Source organism: Colobus angolensis, unplaced genomic scaffold (assembly GCF_000951035.1).
Source record: "Colobus angolensis palliatus isolate OR3802 unplaced genomic scaffold, Cang.pa_1.0 Scaffold138, whole genome shotgun sequence".
Taxonomy (NCBI): Eukaryota; Metazoa; Chordata; class Mammalia; order Primates; family Cercopithecidae; genus Colobus; species Colobus angolensis.
Window position 1 is genome coordinate 559,943 of NW_012114466.1, and position 20,941 is coordinate 580,883.

General features: G+C 47.6%; 1 protein-coding gene across 3 annotated transcripts in view; it reads right to left on the minus strand.

Annotated features, from left to right (window-relative positions):
- Nucleotides 1-20,941, minus strand: part of TBC1D22A (TBC1 domain family, member 22A) — a 425,787-nt gene that overhangs the window by 170,936 nt on the left and 233,910 nt on the right. For all 3 annotated transcript variants that reach the window (XM_011934740.1, XM_011934742.1, XM_011934741.1), the window contains one exon: nucleotides 7,628-7,703. In XM_011934740.1, the coding sequence (XP_011790130.1) occupies nucleotides 7,628-7,703 (76 nt within the window). The remainder of the gene's footprint in view (nucleotides 1-7,627; nucleotides 7,704-20,941) is intronic.

The window sequence follows — 20,941 nt, forward strand, 5'->3', positions numbered from 1 at the left end:
ATGTGTGTATATAGGCATGTGTGTAGGTATGTATGTATCAGGGGTGTGTGTATCAGTGTGTGTACATGTGTATGTGGCAGATGCGTGTATATAGGGGTGTGTGCAGGGGTGTGTGTATAGGAGTGTGTATGTGTATATGGCAAGTGTGTGTACACCGGGGTGTGTATAGGGCTGGGTGTGTATACAGGCATGTGTGTATATATGAGGGGTGTGTGTATATAGGAGTGTGTGTATATGTATATGTGGCAGGTGTGTGTAGGGGTGTATGAGGGATGTGTGTATATAGGCATGTGTGTAGGTATGTATGTATCAGGGGTGTGTGTATCAGTGTGTGTACATGTGTATGTGGCAGATGCGTGTATATAGGGGTGTGTGCAGGGGTGTGTGTATAGGAGTGTGTATGTGTATATGGCAAGTGTGTGTACACCGGGGTGTGTATAGGGCTGGGTGTATATACAGGCATGTGTGCAGGGTGTGTGTATATAGGAGTGTGTGTATATGTATATGCGGTAGGTGTGTGTAGGAGTGTATGAGGGATGTGTGTATACAGGCATGTGTGTAGGTGTGTATGTACCAGGGGTGTGTGTATCAGTGTGTGTATATGTGTATGTGGCAGATGCGTGTATATAGGGGTGTGTGCAGGGGTGTGTGTATAGGAGTGCGTATGTGTATATGGCACGTGTGTGTATAGGCATCTGTGAAGGGGTGTGTGGGTGTATGTACACAGGCATGTGTGTAGGGGTGTGTGTATAAGGGGTGCATATGTAGGTGTGTGTATGTGTGTCAGGCAGGTGTGTGTATAGGCGTGCGTGTAGGGGTGTGTGTATATGAGGCTATGTGTGTATACAGGCATGTGTGTAGGGGTGTATGTGTATATAGGGGTGCATCTGTAGGTGTGTGTATGTGTATCTGGTGGGTGTGTGTATATAGGCGTGTGTGTAGGGTGTGTGTGTATACAGGCCTGTGTGTGTTGGGTGTGTGTGTATACTTCAATTTCAAGTAACACATTACATTTAAAGCAACATTCTTGTCATCTGCAACCTCAGGGAGGAAAGGGTAGCCTGGAGCTCAAGCCTGGGACTGAATTCCACTTCACCCCATGCAGAACTCTCCCTTGGAGGATTACCAGATAAATACAGAAGACTCAGTGAACTCTAAATTTCAGTGTGTGCCAAACACTGCTCAGGGCATACTCATATTAAAAAAAAGCTCACTGTTTATATGAAACTGAAGTTTAACTAGCGTTCTCTATTTTTATTTGCTCAGTCTGGCGCCCCTAGCCCTTGGAGTTTCCATGGGGTTAGAAGGTAGAGAGATCTAGCTGTTCCCAATTTTTATGAAAGAGAGGCGAAGGCACAGTTTGCAGGAGAAAACTCAGAAGGCACATGGCTGTGGTCCATCCTACACCCCCTAGGTGGCCCCGGCAACGGCTTCGATGCTGTTGCTGGGAAGGCTTTGGGTTGCTGTTCCTTGCAAGCTAAGTTCAGATCAGCTTAGCAATGACCAGGTTTTGCCAGCAGCTCCTCCTGACCCAACGTGAGGGTAGAGCCCACCAGAACCAGGGCCCCAGGGAACAGCTCTGTCCACTCCCCTCTCGTCCATGGGTGCCCCGGCACCATCACTGTGGCACCAGAAACAATCCATGAGCTTCCTTTTTAGGGCCAGTGTCACCCCCAATGGGACAATTCTCTGATCTGCAGTGCAGTTGTTTATGATCTGATCTTTAAATCTGAAAAAATCAAGAATGGACATAATCAAATGGACACATCTGCTGAGGTTTCAAATATTCTTTTTAAATACTGAAGTAAGCTCTCCATGGTTTTTTAATAAAAAAAAATGTAGCAAATATCTCATTTACACAGACATCATCTATGTCACAAAAGATGCATGACACTGAGTCCCAGGTGAGGCTGGCCCCAGAATTCAGACAGAGGGCCTCTGACTCCAGCCTTTGGAAAGGCTAGGGCTGAAAGCCCACTCTGCTGGCCGTTCTATCTTGGGGGGCAATGAGGGATCATGTGATTTCAGAGGTTAACATCACATGTAGCAGATGTAACAACTAGACGTACAGGGGACGTCATTAGGATTCACTGCAAAAACGTGGAATTTCAAGTATGTGTAAGCGTTCTCGATGCGGAAATCTCATCATGTGATTTACATGTTGAAACTCTATCAGTTGGAGAGTAAATGTACATTTATTATTACAGCAGTAAATTACTAAATAATTGGTGTGAACTGTTGATTTTACATACGAAATCCTTTGCTAAGTAGGGAACAGACTGACAATTAATACAAATATTGAGAACATATTAGCTAGATAATTTTAGAATGAACAGCATATCCTCTTTAAGCCTACAAATGCTTATAACATTTTAAGTAACACAAGGCAGGATAATACCGATTAGATGACATCCTAATTCTATTTTTTGTGGAGTTGCTGGACACATGCCCTATTCTAACATAAAACAAAATAAACTTTAAGACTTATACTTAATTTTTAGTTATTTAATTCCACTTAGCCATGAGCCTTGTTTCGGGAATTTTTCAGAAAAATTATTCTTCCTGAAGAAAAATGCCAAGCCCTTAAAATATTCCAAAAGATTATATAAAAGAATTAAATTTGGGGTAAAACTCCAGATTTATACTCTTATCTCTGAAGTCCTTCCTAGGCTGCTGCCTGTGGAACTTGGCAGCACTAGCCACCAAATACTCACTTAGAATCATCCACAGGTTCTTGGAAGCTGTGACCTGAAGCAAAACGACATATAATGAAACCAATTTTACCACAGGCTGATTGATAGAATAACAGTTAAGTTCCAATGGCATATTTCTGGCCACAAAAGCATCATCCAACTCTGTGTGTGTGTGTGTGGGTGTGTGGGGGTGGGGGTGTGTGTGTGTGTGGGTGTGTGGGTGGGTGTGTGGGTGTGTGTGTGTATGTGAGACGGATTTCACTCTTGTTGCCCAGGCTGGAGTGCAATGACGCGATCTGGGCTCACTGCAACCTCCATCTGCTGGGTTCATGTGTGTGGGGCATTGTATTTGAAAAAGCTGTTTGGGGTTATTTAAAAAAAAAAAATTACAATTTGAGTTGTAACTTCCTCCAAAAAAAGATTTTGTGTTGCTTCTCGCTAGCATTCTGGGGAACTCCAGTACAGACTCACCATAATTAAGGTTCAAACAACCCAGGTCCTGTCAGGTTGGAACCTAGATTTTATGAGGGTGTATCACTTCCGCTTTACCCTCACGTGTCACTATTCTGGGTCTCGGAAACTATATGGGCATTTCTCAGATCTCTATCCTGACTAAATGGGTTAGACCCAAGCATGACATGAGGCGTCCAAACTACAACTAGCTTTGGGATGATTTCTTCTGCATCAGGAAACACACATCCAGAACAATGGGAGCTTTAGTGCTGGGCATACCTAGCTAGGTCCTAGCACCACTCTGGCCCAGGAAGTCCTTATTTTGTAGATAGCAGTTCAATGCTTTTAAGACATTTATTTTTCTTTCTTTTTTTTGAGGCGGAGTCTCGCTCTGTCGCCCAGGCTGGAGTGCAGTGGCGTCATCTCGGCTCACTGCAAGCTCCGCCTCCTGGGTTTACGCCATTCTCCTGCCTCAGCCTCCCGAGTAGCTGGGACTATAGGCGCCCGTCACCTCGCCCAGCTAATTTTTTGTATTTTTAGTAAAGACGGGGTTTCACCGTGTTAGCCAGGATGGTCTCGATCTCCTGACCTCATGATCCGCCCACCTCGGCCTCCCAAAGTGCTGGGGTTACAGGCGTGAGCCACCACGCCCGGCCTCTTTCTTTTTGCTTTGTTTGTTGGCAAAAAACGAACAAACAAACAAAAACACTCTTATCCAGTGGGAAATGTGGTTGAAATTATCTAGCCTGCCACGACTGAAAATGCATGTTCCGGCCAGGCGTGGTGGCTCACGCCTGTAATCCCAGCACTTTGGGAGGCCAAGGCAGGCAGATCACGAGGTCAGGAGATCGAGACCATCCTGTGAACAGTTAAACCCCATCTCTACTAAAAATACCAAAAAATTAGCCACACGTGGTGGCGGGCGCCTGTAGTCCCAGCTACTTGGGAGGCTGAGGCAGGAGAATGGTGTGAACCCGGGAGGCGGAGCTTGCAATGAGCTGAGATTGTGCTACTGCACTCCAGCCTGGGCGACAGAGCAAGACTGTCTCAAAAAAAAAGAAAAAGAAAAAAAAGAAAGAAAATGCATGTTCCTCCTACTCTCGCCTTTTTCTTTCATTCCAAATTCAGTGGCTCCAGTCACCCTCTCTGACTCTGTGGGAACTCATACAGTGTCCGTCCCGAAGGATACAGGGGATTCCCGGGGAGTTTCGCATCCACGAGCTTGCCTCTCGCTTTACTTCCCGCCCAGCACACACCCTCGAAGGCTGCTGCCCATCCTCCTTTCCACGCGGCTTCCATTACAGATACAGCCCTCTCTCTTCATTCTCAGCACCTTCGTGTCTCCGTGGCCGACTTTTTCTAAAGGCTTAGGGATGACAGAGAAGGGTCACAGGACTTCTCAAGATAGGAAGAAACTACTCAGAAGTACTTCTGAGAGATTCTTTCACAACTCCTTACCACAAGAAAACAAGAGTGACGCAGCCCTCTTCCGATCTGCCCTCTCACCCCGCACCAGGCTTCCCTCCATCCCCAAGACCTCCCCCTCCTCCAGCTCTCTGCTGGCTCCTGCTGAGCCCTTATCCTCACGCCACCACTGCTGAAATTCCACTTGACTTTGCAGAGCAGTTCAGCTCTTTTCTGAACTGTTCCCATCTGGGCAATGTCCTCAAAACCTCTCCATTCTCAACGAGTCCATGAAGACGTTTTTGATTTGCTTTAATGCGACCCCCAGAGCAAATGCCAGAGAAAAGGCAAGTAGGCAAGGCAAAAAAAAAAAACTTTATTTACAAGCCAATGTGAGGGAGGGGCGAGGTTCACCGGTCTCCGGCGGTGGAGGCCGACGAAGTCGCTCCGGCGTTCTCGGAGGAGGTTCCTGGGTCCCGCGCACAAGGAGGGGCCGAGGAAGGAAGTTCGCTCGGCGTTCTCGGACGAGGCTCCTGGGTCCCGCACACAAGGACGGGCCGAAGAAGTTCGCACCAAGTGCCCGCCGGGAGCGGCTTTTATGTCCTGGGCCTGGAAGTGGGAGGGCAGTGGGCGGGACATAGGCAGGTCAGGGGCGGGGCGGTAGGCGTGGCTAGGCGGGTTCCGGATTTTCTCCATCGGAGGTCGGGTTGCGCTTGCGCAATCCACCCCTGTCTTTCCCAGGCCCGGGAAAGTTGACGGTGAAGAACCCAGAACTGCGCCATCTTGCCTCCGTTTGTCCAAACAGTTTTCCTTCACCGAATTATCAAAATTTTCTGAAATAAATGCTGTCCTCCTCCTAAAACGCAGAAATGAGGAGAGGCATTTTGTTTTTGTTTGTTTGTTTGTTTTTGAGATGGAGTCTGCTCTGTTGCCCAGGCTGGAGTGCAGGGGCGCGATCTCGGCTCACTGCAAGCTCCGCCTCCCGGGTTCACGCCAGAGACGGGGTTTCACTGTGTTAACCAGGATGGTCTGGATCTCCTGACCTCGTGATCCACCCGTCTCGGCCTCCCAAAGTGCTGAGATTACAGGCATCAAGCCACCGTGGCCCGGCCTGACAGGCTTGTCTTTTTTAAGCAATTTTTTCTTCCTAGAATATCCTCTGCCCTTAATAAAATCTTTACAATCCCTGCAAAACTTCCAACCCACAAATCCTTCCTCTAGGAGGCAAGTGATGAAACCGGGGAGGGGAGCTTCACATGGTCAAGGCCTGCAGATGCTTCTCCCAGGCTTGCTCAGGGTGATGGCTCCCACCAGTCTGACAGCTCAAACGTGAGAAATTCTATTTACTGCTTTAGCAGCCTGGGTATTCTTATTTTGAGGTCATGATAGAAATTCCTTAAGGTTTCATTAGAAGAACAGGAACAAGTTACACAGTTTAACCTCTTTATAGCAACACACATCTTTGTCTGTCGTGAAGCACCGATCCTTTAAACAAAAATTGCCATATGAAAATGGCCTACTCAGAGGCTGCGCTGAAAATAAAAATACGATTTACTAAAAAGTACAGATTTCGTTGGGGTTCCTTTGGTTATTGTTGCTGCTCTTTTGAACAATCATCCAGCAAATCCGCAATGTGCTTCTTTCTAAACCATAGCACCAGAGAAAATCAATTCAAGTATTTCCCAAACTGCAACACTGGAACAAACGAGCACTAACCACAAGTTTCTAACGTCCAAGAAAACATGAAATATGCCTTCCAAGGGACACAAGTGGAAAAGGAAGAACCTGCTAAGAACGTGTAATTCACATCTACTGCAAATCATATTTCAAAGAGCTCAATGGGGCTGGGGAACGCTTGTGAAAGTGCTGGCAGGGAAAAGAATCCAACCGTACCCAAACAAGACCTCAGGGTGGAGCGTGCGATGAGCGCACAGGAATGCACTGACGGAGGCAAAAACAGTATTTTTAACAGACAATAGGTTGAAAAGCAACTAAATGTAATACTGAAAGTATTATCAGAAGAGCTGCATACAACTTCCTAACATGGAAATTAGGTAGTAACCATTAGACACAGAGTTAAAAATCAGATTCAATCGAGGAACAAAATGGAGTTTGTAATTTGTAGAATATCACTCAGCAGTTTCCCAAACCGAGCGCCTTCCTTGTGAAGACTGCTGTTATGGCCTTCCATGCTAAAGGTGCAGGGAGGGGAAACGGAGCGGTGACCTGCAACGCTGAGTGGGCAGGACCCTGCAAGGCACATGGCCAGGGCTAAGTTTCCAACAAAGTGCAATTTCTCTCCACGTTGTGTGAAATAATCTGCCAAGCACGCATAGAACTCTTTGTGAAAGAGCTCTATTCCATACCTCATCACTGACCAGCTGGTATCACAAATACATGCCTGGTTCTGCTTGGCATCACTTGCTTAATGCTCTGTTCATTAATTTAACAAACTATCGGGAGAATATGCCTGGAACGGGCAAGCATTATCTCTCAACTTCCATTTAATTAAACTCTGCTATTGTAATATGACAGTCAGCACATCGCAGGGGGAATTATTTTAAAGATGAAGGTAAAAAGTATTTCAAAGCCCCCACTTAAACATGAGAGCATAATCTAAAACTGCCTGAGCACACACTGTCATTTTTCTGTAATATTAAAGATGTTATTTCCAGACTCAGTAATTAGTTAGATTCCATGGAGAATTATTCTAGCATCCTTGATAGAAAAATGATGTACAGAGCCAGGGAACAGAGTACCGAAGGACCACCATAAACAACCATCCGTCACCTAGATTATGACAATCACCAAGCTTAATAAGGAGTGAGCGCTGCCTGCTTCAAGTGCACACTCACTACTCTCCTGCAAAGCGAATGTACTGAATTCTGATGATATCGCCTTAAGAAGAAGAAATAAGAGCAGCTCACGCGCCAGCAGCTATCTCAGAAGGATGCCCATGAGGGATCCTGAGCAGGCCAGGATGCCACCAGCGGATGAGGACAGCACCCTGTCCCACCGAGGGCTGGGGGCCACCTCCCCCTTCCCACAGAGAGGGGCTGCACAGGAAGCTGGCTTACCATCAATCCGGCTCACGAGTTCTTCTAACATTTTCACTTTCATTTGAATTCCAGGTTGGGCAAAGGTGTAGTTGTCCTAAGGAAAAAATAATAATGTGAATCATATGCCTATAAAATAAAACACACTTTCCAAAAGGGAAAAAGGCAGCTGGGATAAAGTGAACAGCTTTATAATAGGGTGAATTCACAAGCAGATTTTATCCTGAGAAACAAATAAGCGGACGCACACTGCATAGCACAGCCCCCTCGCGGTGCCGCGGAGTGCTATTTTGAGAAGAGAAAGTCCAGTGTTTCCCAATGTCAGGTGATGAGCATGCACATCTCAGGGAACACAGAATGGTACATTTCTATTTGTAAATGTGAGACACTTATATCTAAACTGAAAACCAGGCATCCAAGTGCATAGCTCATTGACCAGAACAGTCTTTGGGAAGTGACCACCTCGCTGGCCACCTGGACCCCGAGCACTCAGCCCTGCTGGAAGCCAATGGCAAATGTGCCCGGCGCTGACAGCACCATCATCGTGGCCACAATCCAAGTGCTGATGACATGATGCTGAAAACAGTGGACATGTGGCTTTACTCTCGGAGATATAGTGGGGTGAACTCAGGTTAAGTTCAGATACTAACAGAGGAAAGTCTGCATAGCATCAAAGGGAAAGGGGCCTGGGCAGTTTCAAGCCAAACAGCCCAGGAATGGGGCCCCAGCTCTAGGACTCAGCAGCTGTGTGACTCTGGCAAGTAACACAACCCCTCTGGGCTTCCGTTTCATTACCAACAACATAAGAGTAATAACACTGCCTTCTAGGACTTTCTGAGGTCTCAAGGAAACAAGTAAGTAGAATGTGGAAGAGATTTCAAGACACAGCAGGTACCGGGTAGTGAGAGGTCTATTAGTCCTGTGTCACCACCTAAGACAGCACACACATGACACTGGGGGGTGCGGCCAGAGAAGACTGGTCACACTGCCTCATCCCACAGCAGGAACACAGAGAGGCAGCTCCCATCAACGAGAGAAGGGCATTCCCTATGCAGGCTGCCCTCTGGGCCTCAGCCAGTGCCCGGGGGCATTTTCAGAAGGAGGGTTTCAACCAGACTCGTGGTTAACAGACTTAATCTGTACCCAACAGCAGTGAATGTGGAAGGCAGAATAATAACCAGCCCCAAAGATGTCCAGGTTCCAATCGCTGGAACCTGCGGATGTGTCGCCTTACATGGCATGGGGAACCAGGGTTGCAGGTAGAACTAAGGTTGCTAGTCCGTGAACCTGTGGAGAAAGGAGAATCAGAAGGCAGTGAAACGACGGGTGCTGTGCCTGGGGCTCCTGTGGGTTCCAGCCTAGGCTTCTAACTCTTTAGTGAGCACACAGGGCCTCTGGCCGGGCCAGCACTGGGAGATGACTGCCTGTGGCAGCTCTGCCCTCAGGGAGTGATACTGGGGATGGCCCCAGGAGTCTCAGCTAGGGGAAGCCAGGCAGGCCACTGGCCTCAGTAAGGGCACAGGTAATGCAGTCTTGGTCCAAACAGGAGATGTTGGGCTCAGGCAACTGCAGCTCACCAAGCGGGCTCAGGCCACCAGGCAGGTACTGGCTTGCAGCAGGCAGTGTCAGGGCAGCCCTTCCGACAGTGGGGGATGATCTGCTGCCTGTGCGCCCAAGAGGGCAGGGGTCTGCAGGCACCACCTGGCAGGAGGGAGGTGCTGGCTTTGCGTGGCAGGGGGGCAGGTCTACACGGGCAGCTGTCCACATGGCACCCGACATTCAGAGCCCAGGAGGAAAGTGGAGGGACTGATCTGGACTGGATACTGATACTCCTTTTCCATAGGCTCAGGACTGGAAAATGGTTCGAGAACAACGTTCCTGGAGGTGGTCAACCAGGCAGGCCTCCCTGTGCTGTGAGGGGACGCAGCCATGGAGTGCACAGAATCTGCACGTGGAAGAAGGGTGACAGGGCACACAGCAAGGGTGTCAGCCCTCGGGAGGCCCCAGTGACGTGGAAACAGCACTCACAGAACCTCCAGCTCCAGAACCCAGGAGGGGACCCCAGGTAAGACAAACATGGAGCTGAGTGACTGCTTTTGGGCCAGCAGCATTCCCAAGTCTGGAAAGTCGAATGTGAACACACGCAGCCACAGCACTCGCTACGTTTCTCTCTCTCTTTCTCTCTCTCTCACACACACACACATACACACACACACACACACACACCCGTGCACACACCCAGACAGAGCACACATGACATCTCCTAACAAGAACAGGCACGGCAGCCGCTGTGGCACAGAACACAAAAAATGCGTACAAGGCACTGAGGATTTTTCTGTCCCTAGAAATGAAAAATGAGCCAAGTCAGACCTGCCCGCTTGCTGAGGGATTTCTCCCAGGTGGATTTCAAGTGACGGGCTCTGGATTCCAAACTGTCACATCTCTTTGAGGGCAGAACCGCGAAAACTCCGTTTGCCACCTTCATTTAGAATGACGCCAAGGCCCTCCGGTGACCCTGGGTGGCAGGAAGGATGGTCTCCGGAGAGAGGATCTCTGGAGCGACTTCTCCGGGGCCTGGGGATGATTTGTTTCCTAGATGTCGTGGGCCGATTCAGGGATAAGCTTGGAGGCCTCCTGAATTTGGCTCTCCAAAATACAGCATTTAATGGGCAGGACTTTTAGGCCCTGAAGGAGCTGCGGTGGTGTCAGTGACACCCAGGCACCTGTCCAGCCAAGATGGAGCCGCAGCAGCAAGTAAAGGACAAATTGTGAGCTTTCATATATTTGAAATTTAACAGGAGTAAGAAATTTTGGCTCCAGACTTGAATTCCTTTGACTGTCACCATCCTTGGACCTGAACTTACAATGGTTACCCTTTAAGACTGAATTTCTCCCCAGAGATTGGATAACAGAAGCAGATTTATGTTAAAATTTAGGGTATACTGTGTGTTGCAAGTTTGTGTCATGTCGTGGAGGAATCCCGACAAGCCTGGCTGAACAATACAGCCACACAGAATTAAGGGTGAGAAATAAACCACAGAGTATGAGGCCGTTTCCAGTACAGAGAGGCCTTAGGATTACTTAATTAATGTCCTATTCTGACAAATTCCGGAGCCATGGGGAGCACATTCTAACCATCCCACTGGTCTGTCCTGAGGGACTGTGATCTCTCCCACTCCAAGGGAGGCCACGCCCCTGGCCGTCCAGGGCCCTGATGGTAACGTGAATAACAGACAGACCTGGAGTCAGCGTTCAGGTGGAGGGAGCGCAGCTGCTGCCTCTCCTGTACTGGCTCTATTCCCAGAAATGCTCGCTCCACGGAGGCTAAAACAGGGAGACGCGAAGGTGGGTTCAGTCCCTCGCACTTCTCAGAGGTTCCACAGCAGGCAGGCAGGGCCCGGCCCGCAGCGCCGGCTCTGATGGGGTGGACGAGCCTGATGGGTCCTGGGGTCGGTCAGCCAACTCAGTGGCTCTCCCACTAAGACAGGATCTCAGGCTCTCGTTGAGCAGAAATAAAAGTTATTCTTTGGCCTCCATCTGCCACAACGTTGTTTCTCAATTTGTTCAAAACCCAGGTAGGGAAGACGGGTTCTCAGAAATCCAAACAATATAAAAGAATGGCACTGAGAGCCCATAAGGTAAAGGTCTGCATTTTGAAAGAGAAAAGGTTTGCATTTTGGAAGACCTGCAAAGACTGACAGCTATGGCCTTGGCCTTCTGGCTTCAGACTAGGGGCAGAGAAGACCAGCCTTCAGAAGACTGCAGCACAGACACCCGGCCCCACCTCCGGAGGGCACCAAGGCTAAAGCACGGGGAGGGGGGTCGGTCTGGGCCCTCCTGGCTCCGGAGGTGAGCCCAGGCTGCAGAAGGCCCCGCTCAGTGGCCAGGAAGCCTCCGAGGGCACTCTAAGGAGGCAGACACCGTGGCCAAGGAATCCAGAGCCGGGTGGCTGAGGAAAGGAGTGACAAAGACCACCCATGGCCCTCGCAGCAGCCTGTCCTGGGGAGGCACTGACTGCCAAGGCCCTCCCAGCAGCCTGCTGCCCGCAGGCTCCACCAAGGCCCCTGGGCAGATCACGGGCTCTGTCTGCTTAAGGCCCAGAAACCAGATTTGCCCTCAGGATACCCCAGCCCAGCACCCCGCCTCCCACACCTGGCCCCCAGATCACCTGTGCTAGTGAACATGTACCTGGGCAGCAAAACAGGATCTTGTAAGCAAAAATACTCTACACTTATAAAAATGTCATTAGTAATAATATTAACATTATTCCCTTCATAAAAAGTAAACATGCATATCCTTTCCAATTGAGATCTTGTGTCTTTGAAAAGGGATATAATTTACAAAACGTATGAGTCAAAGGGAAGAAAGGAAGGGCTGAAGACAATGGCCTTTTGCGAAATGTTTCACAGAAGGTAAAGTCTGTGAATATAAATTTTTTAAAATACCCTCAGCTTGCCTTACACCTGTTGCCATTACAACATCACACTCCTCCCAATAACAAATAACACTTTCTGCGCTTTTCGGAAGAAAAGTAGAATAAAATTTTCTCAGGGAGCGTTTTAGAGAAGAGTTGAAATATAAATTCCTATCAGCTCAGCTGGAAGTACCAGGAGGCAAACCTGCCAGCTCACGGAGAAGTCAGACTCCTCCCGCCTCTCTGACAAAGGGCTCTTCCACCTGGACCGGGATCCAACTCCCCACAAAGTCCAGCCTCCTCTTTCCAGGCTAATCTCACTGTAACATAGTGTCTTCCCCACGCTGAAACCAAATGTGCCTTCCGCACACAGGCCTTGACCTGCCTCCGAAACAGCTCAGGAAGTCTCTTCTGCAAGCAACGGCCTGAGAGACTTCAGATTCCTTCAGCTCTTAGAAGACTCCCTTCCACGTCCGCTCAGGGGCCCCTGGCCACCAGCCCTGAACACAGAAGCTGGGCTCTGACCATGCAAGGACAGAGCTAGGAAGCCTCCTGTCACAGCTGCACTCCACTGTCAGCCATTAATACATTAAAGCAGTTAACGCACCAGTCCGGCAGAAGGCAGAACCACATCAGATACTAGTTCCTTCATCTGTTCAACAAACACTGAAAGCCTCCCATGTGCCAGAAAATCAAGTCCTGAGTATCGATGTGTGCGAAGGAGTCCAACACGCAGGCCTGGGAATGCTATCCCCGGAGAGTCCTGCTTGCAAGGCCGGTCCCCGGCTGGTGCCTAGAATGTGGGTTTCGGGAGAGTTCCCACCATTCCCTGACTGACCTGGATGATTCGGCGGGTCTACACTGCACAGTGTGGTTCACCCTGGGCACCTGCTCTCCTCCTGGGAGGCTGCATTTGGGCACATGCCAAGCAGAGAGTGCCCGCATGCCCAGTCCCCACTAACATTCTCGGTGCTGAGTCTCTAATGTGCTTCCCCAGTAGACAATGTTTCGGACAGGTCACCCCAGCCCCATGCTGGAGTGATCCAGTGTGTCCTGGGTGACTCCGCCAGGAGAGGGCTTGGAAGCTCGCCCCACTTCCTCTGGACTTTACCCCTTGATGGAGCCTCCTCTGCATCCTTGCACTGTGAGGAATCACAGCCACGAGTGTGGCTCCATGGGGTGATCTTGGGGTCCCTTGACACAGATGGGGAGAAGTAGACAGGTAGACAGGGCCCTTCTGTTCACAGGGATGACAGTCTGGCAGCTGAGCCGATGTTCACCACACGCCAGGCAAGTGCACGTTTACTGCTAACGAGGACCTGGACGGCCGCACCATCACAGCACAGAACCAGGACTGGGCCTGGAAAACCACCTGGAGGGCGTCAGGCCCGAGCAGAGATGAGAGAGTGAGTTCAGGCACCATGCGACAGAGCCCCGGCGGCCCGAGGGAGCACGTCACATCCCAGAAATGAAATAGAGGCCAGGGCAGCTGGAGGGCAGCGAGGAAGCTGCGGCTGAGGTAGGAGGAGACCATTCCGAGGCTGGAAGGCCATGTCCGAGTCAGGGGTGAGGCCCAGGCAATGCTCTCAAATGCAGGTAATGAAATGCAAATGGAGGCCACGGCAGGTAAGAGATTTGCATCACAGAAAGATGATGCAGAAACAATGGAATGAGGCCAAAGAGGATGCAGGGGTATCATTCATGAGGCAACTGCCCTAATCCAGGCAAAGCGACCACACGTGCTTCCCACGGAAGACAAAGTCAGCCCCAACTGTCCACACTGCCTTCTGCTGAGCCGACTGATCGGCTCACGCACCTGAACGCAGGACTTGCCATTTATTCTGTTAGTGCATTCATCTGACTGGTTCCCGGCTGGCAATGCAGGCAGCTGAACCCGTTCTGCATCTTGATTGTGCCTTCTATCACATTCGCTGTCCCTCCCAGCTGAGAGGCACTGGCTAAACGGATCCCCTCGACGTCTTCACTGCAGTCTCTGCAAAGAGGAGGGAAGGGCAGGGCCAACGACGGGGCTCTGCAGCAGCTCTCAAGACAGTGCCCTCAGAGCACAGAGGTGTCAGATTCAACGGAGGCTTGTTTAAGCCCCTGCTTTCCTACCTGCCAGGTTCACTTCTCTGATCTCCTGCGTTCCCATCCGTGAAATGGAGAGAGGAAGGGCTCCATTTCAAGGGCACAGGAGGTATTGAGTTACTGTGTCTAAAAGAACCTAAGACAACATCCATACAAAACGCAGACCCAACCTCCCCGCAATTCTGCACCTTCCATGACATGTTGGCCACGAAACAGTGGTTTAAGTCTGAAGGCTCCCAACCCAGCCAGGCCAGAGGAACCAGTGCCTCTGTAAACCACCGGAAACATGGCTGTCACTTGTCTTCAGACACAGACCAAGCAGCAGAGTAAAGCGGCACACCAGCAGCAGGCGGCCATCCATGGTCACTCCCAGACGCACACTGCCAGGAGCAGAGCCGTCACGAACACTGACGCGGGAGGGAGACAGCCAGTAAGCCAACGACAAGAGAAGCAACCGCAGCACAAGCAGTTGGGCTGGAAAGGCTCCAACTGCGGGATTTCAACCAAGTCACATTCTGGCAAAGGCGAAACTATGGAGACAGTAAAAAGCCCAGGGGTTGGGTGGAAGGGGATGAACAGGCGGGGCACGAGGGTGTTCTGGGCAGGGGATGACACTGTATGACACTTTCTTGGTGGACTCGTGTCACTGCACACCTTTCAAAACCCACGGAACCTACAACACAAAAAAGCCAACTCTGGTGTAAACTATGGACTTGAGCTGACAATAATGTATCGACATTGGCTCCTCAACTGTAACACATATGCCTCACTAAAGTCACTGACGTGAGATGCTAATCGCAGGGAGGCTGGGGCTGAAGGAGGACGCTGAGGAGCACATGGGGCCTCTCTAACCTCCTGCTCAATTTTTCCGTAAAGCTAACACTGCTCTAAAAAACCAAACTCCATTAATTTAAAAAAATACTCAATTCATCCAAAGAAGGTAGGGAAAAAAGAACAAATAAGAAAAGATGTAACAAATAGAAAAAAAATAGGAAAATGGCAACCTAAACCCCAACCATATAAATAATTAGGTTGGACAGATCAGATGAATATATACGTATATATATAGTTTAAACATACACTAAAAAGTTAAGAAAGCAAACTCCAAGAATAAACTATCTACAAGAGTATATTTTAAATAGAACATATATTTCGTGGCTGGGCGTGGTGGTGCATGCCTGTAATCCCAGCACTTTGGGAGGCCAACGTGGGCAGATTGCTTGAGCCCAGGAGCTCAAGACCAGCCTGGGAAACATGGCAAAACCCCATCTCTACCCAAAAATATAAAAATTAGCCAGGTTGGTGGCACCTATAGTTCCAGCTACTCAGAAGACTGAGGTAGGAGAATCACTTAAGCCTGGGAGACAGAGGTTGCAGTGAGCTGAGATCACACCACTGCACTTCAGCCCGGGTGACAGAGTGAGACCCTGTCTCAAAAAATATATATATAGATATATACACACACACATATATACACACACATATATATAGTGACTCTGTGTCACATTTTGGCAATTCTCTTAATATTTCAAGCTTTTTCATTATCATTACATCTTTTATGGGGATCTGTGATGAGTGATCTTTGATGTTACTATTGTAATTGTTTTGGGGCACCACAAACCACTCCATGTAAGACAGCAAACTTAATCAACACATGTTTTGAGTGTGTTCCAGTTGCCCTGCTGACCAGCAGTTCCCCATGTCTCTCCCTCTCCTCAGACCTTCCTGCTTTCTGAGACACAACAGTATTGATATTAGGCCAAGTAAAAACCCTATAATGGGTTAAGTAAAGTGTTCAAGTAAAGAAAGAGTCGGACGTTCTCTCACTTTAAATCAAAAGCCAGAAAGATCACGCTTGGTGCGGAAGGCATGCAAAAAGCTGAGACAAGCCAAAAGGTAAGGCTTTTTTTTTTCTTTTTCTTTTTTTTGCCAAGCAGCCAGGTTGTGAAATGCAAAGGAAAAGTTCTTGAAGGAAATTAAAAGTGCTACTCCAGTGAACACACAAATGTTAAGAAGGCAAAACCGGCTTCTTGCTGATGTGGACAAAGTTTCAGTGGTCTGGATAGAAGATCGAAACAGCTACAACATTCTCCTAAGCCAAAGCCTAGTCCAGAGCAAGACCCTAACTCTCTTGAATTCTATGGAGGCTGAGAGAAGTGAGGAACTTACAGAAGATCCAGAGTGGAAGCCAGCAGAGGTCGGTTCATAAGGTTTAAGGAAAGAAGTCGTCTCCATCGCATAAAAGCGCACAGTGAGGCAGCAGGTGCCGAGGGAGAAGCTGTAACACATTCACCATAAGATCTAGCCAAGATAATTGATGAAGGTGGCTACTCTAAACAATAGATTTCCCTAGAAGAAGATGCCATCTATGACTTTCATTGCTAGAGAGGAGGAGTCAGTGCCTCACTTGAAAGCTTCAAAGGACCAGCTGACTCTCTTGTTAGGGACTAAAGCAGCTGGTGACTTCAAGTTAAAGCCAATGCTCATTTACCGTTCTGAAACTCCTAGAGCCCTTAAGAAGCATGCTCTATAAATGGAACAACAAAGCCTGGATGACAGCACATTTGTTTACAGCAGGGTTTACCAAGGATTTTAAGCCCACTGTTGAGATCTACGGCTCAGAAAGAAAGATTCTGTTCAAAATATTCCCGCTCATGGACAATGCACCTGGTTCCGCAAGAGCTCTGATGGAGACGTGCAGGAAGATGAAGTTGTGTTCGTGCCTGCTGATGCAATATTCATTCTGCAGACCATGGATCAAGGAGTAATTCAACTTTCAAGTCATTATTTGAGAAATATACTTGATAAGGCTATAGCTGCCATAGACAGTGATTCCTCTGATGAACTGGGCAAAGTCCATTGAAAACCTTGTGGAAAGGACCTGCTTTTCTAGATGCCATGAAGAACATTTGTGATTCATGGGAAGAGGTCAAAATACCAACATTAACAGGAAGTTCGAAGTTGATTCTAACATTCGTGGATGACTTTGAGGGGTTCAATGCTTCACTGGAGGAAGTAACTACACATATGGTGGAAATAGAAAGAGAACAGAATTGGAAATAGAGTCTGAAAATGTGCCTGAATTACTGCAATCTCACAGTAAAATTTGAATGGATGAGAACATGCTTCTTATGAATGATGAATAAAAGCGGTGTTTCATTTGTTTGTTTGTTTTCCAGAATGACTGGACTCCAAGACTGGACTTCCGTTTCTTGAGATGGAAGCTATTCCTGATGAAGATGCTGTGAACATTGTTGAAATGACAATTTGGAACACTCCACAAGCCTCGCTGATAAAGCAGTGGCAGGGTTTGAGAGAACTGACTGGGGTTTTGAAAGAAGTCCTATTGTGGATAAAATGCCATCAAATAGCTCGGCAAGCTACAGAGAACTCTTTCAGGAAAAGAAGGCTCCGTTGACACGGCAAACTTCAAATCGTTGTCTTAATTTAACAAATTGCCACAGCCACCCCAACTTCAGCAACCACCACCCTGATCAGTCTGCAGCTGTCACTACGAGAAAAGACCCCCCCACCGAGAAAAAGATTACAACTTGCTGAAGGCTCAGATGATCATTCGCATTTTTTAGCAATAAAGTAGTTTTGAATTCAGGTGCGTACACTTTTTAGACACAATGCTATTGTATGTTAATAAATTAAAGTATAATATAACTTTTACATGCATTGAGAAAGCAAAAAACTTGTGTGGCTAGTTTTATGATGATAGGTGCTTTATTGTGGTGGTTTGGAATCAAACGTGTATTATCTCCAAGGTATACCTACAAAAACCATTTGTCTTGCAAAGAAAGAAGAGTCTCTTTATTTGCTGATGACATCATTGTGTACAGAAAATCCTAAGGCATCTACTAACAAGCTCCTAGCAATAATAAGTGACTCCAGCAAGATTACGAGAAACAAGTAGGGTATTTTCCAAAAGTGGCCACACTGTCTCCTGTCCCACATGCTCTTTCAGGAGGGGACCCTGCCACTCTGGCATCGAGAGACGGAGGCTAATTTCTCCCTCTTTGAATTAGAATAGGCTTGTGACTGCTTCCACCAAAAGCGTGCAGGGGGCATGACGTCTGAGTACGGTGTGTGATTTCTGAGGCTCAGTCATGAAAAATGCAGCTTCCACCTTGTTTGCGGACAGAGACTCACCGGGAGCCTTGAACCATCCAGCGACAGCTCTGACTATCCCAAGGTCACCATGCCATGAGGACGATCAGTGCGCGGAGAGGCCAGGAGTGGGCGATCCAACCCAAAGTCCTGCTCTCAGAGTCACGCAGGCCCAGGGCGCCAGGCTCTTAAATGAACGGCAGTCTAGATGCTTCCAGCCCCCACCCGAGATTCCAGACATCATGGTGCACAAATAAGCCGTCCACACCCGGCCCTGACGGAGATCCTGACCCACAGAACCCGAGAGCACAAAGGCACGGCTGCTTCCAGTCAGGGGGTTTGGGAGTCATCTGTTAGACAGCAGCACCTGGGAAACTGTCCATTTGCAAAAATCAACTGTATTTGTATATACCCCTAGTATATCAATCCCAAACTGATTTACTACAAATCAATAGTAAAAAATCCAAAAATAAAAAATACCAACAAAGCTATACCATTTGAAGTAACATCAGAAAAAACCAAAATATTCAGAAATAAATTTAACAAAGTATGAGCAATATCCTACACCAAAAACTGCAAAATGTTTGTGAGGATAAATTAAAGTATACCTAAATAAATTAAGAAATATACTATGCTCACAGATAAGAAGACTCAATATTTGTTAATATTGTCAATATGAGAGAAACTGACATACAAATTCCACATATTCTCATTCAAAATCTCAATAGGCTCTTTTTTTGGGAGGAAATGGCAAATAACAAACTTTATATAAAAATGTCAAGGACCAAAATTACTTAAGATAATTTTTAAAAAGAACAAAGAGGATGGTCTTACCCAACACCATGAAAATCTGCGGTAATGAAGACAGTGTGAACCGGATTAAAATCCATTCGTAGGTCAATGGGACAAAACAGGGTGTCCAGAAACAGACACACACCTATACAATTATCTAATTTTCAGCAAAAGTGAAATAGGACAAAACTGTTTTCAATAAATGGCATTGTGTTCACCAGGATATTTGTAGAGGAAAAAAATGAACCCTGACATCTTCCTTACACCATATACAGAAATTAAGTCAAGCTAGGTTGTAGACCTAAAACTAAAAACTAAAATTATCAATCATAACATGGGTATAAATCTTGGCAATGTGGAGGTAGGCGTGACACAGAAAACTATTACGACAAAAGAAAAAAAAATGATAAATTGATTTTATCAAAGTTGAAACTGTTGGCTCATAGAAGACGTCGTTAATGAAATGAACTGACAAGTCACAGGACTCAAAAGCATGCTCAAAAGATCTATCTTGACAAAGGACTGCTATTGGAATTGGAATAAATGAAGACCCTGCGGGGGATGCAGTGTTGGAGAAATTGCATTCTGACGTGGTATGGCCAGAACTTAACAGGCGTCTAGAAGAAGATGTGGACATGAATGTTCACAGAAATATTATTCACAACAGCCCAAGACCAGAAACAGCCTCCGCTGCCACCAACAGGAGGACGGATAAACTGTGATAGATTCACGCGGTGGAATACTACTTAGTAATCAAAAGGAATCTACTATTCATTCAGGCAACCACATGGATTCTTACAGTTTTCAATGCTATTGTAAATTGAATTTTTTAATTTTCATTTTTAAATTGCTTGCTGCTCAATGGTTCATTCTTAATGAACCTTCTGTCACAGCCCAGTAACTAACACATTCTTATCTGTTTAATAAACCTTTCTAAAATCTTGGCAGGAGTCCTCAATTTTATTGACTGGGACTCTGAAATCACCTACCTAAGATTCCTCCCCACAGGGGCACAGTTGAGCTGGCATCTGGGGCAGGTGTGGATTTGACACATCTAAACGGACTCGGCGCTCCATGCATTCATTCTCCTACCCCAGGCCTCCACCAAGCGCTCCAACGCCCTGTCCAGGTGAAGACTCTGCTTCCTGACATATACAACAAATGCCAAATCAGAGCTCAGTTGGAGTGCACTTTCTCTCTGCCACCTTCCTGGGCATCAGACCAGTCCTTCCTTTGTTACTCTCTTTCAGATAATGACATCCCCAGGGCTTAGTCCATTCCAAGTTCCAGCTGCGTGAGCTCATGGCGGAGGCTCCTGAGCCGTCCTCAACTGCCTTTGGCCGGCCCCCTCTGTGGACAAGCACTGTAAGAAGCCGCACGTCTCCCCAGTGTGGTGTGCAGGATAGGGCTTCCCCCAACTAACTACCCTGTCGCCTCCCTGGTGTTAACATCAATGGTCAACTCACACCAGCCCTACCTGAAGGGCAACACCTGCTGGCAGGCAGAGTCCACTCCACCCCGAGTCACAGGCCTGGCCGTTTCCTGACCTTTCTCTAAATGAGTCACAATGCCACTGCGTTTCTGGCCTTTTCTCTGACAAGTTCCAAGATAATTTAGTCACTTTCCCCAATATTCCTATCACTTCCACGCCACCGACCAGTTCTGAGAATTCAATAATTCTTCCCCAAGGAAAGGAAATGTAAATAACTAATTATAAAAGGCAACGGTTCTTTTCTACTCAAAGAAACCGTCCTGTTAAGTAATGAATCTAAGGGTAATAGTATGACTTCAGGGTAGGCAAATATGGAAGCTGTAATTCAAGAAGTCATAGCGAACCGACAGCCTTGGGGCGAGTGCTGTTAGTGAAATGAAGAATAATCCCCTAAAAGCCTGAGAGGGCCTCATCCAGCCTGAACTTTTATATATAT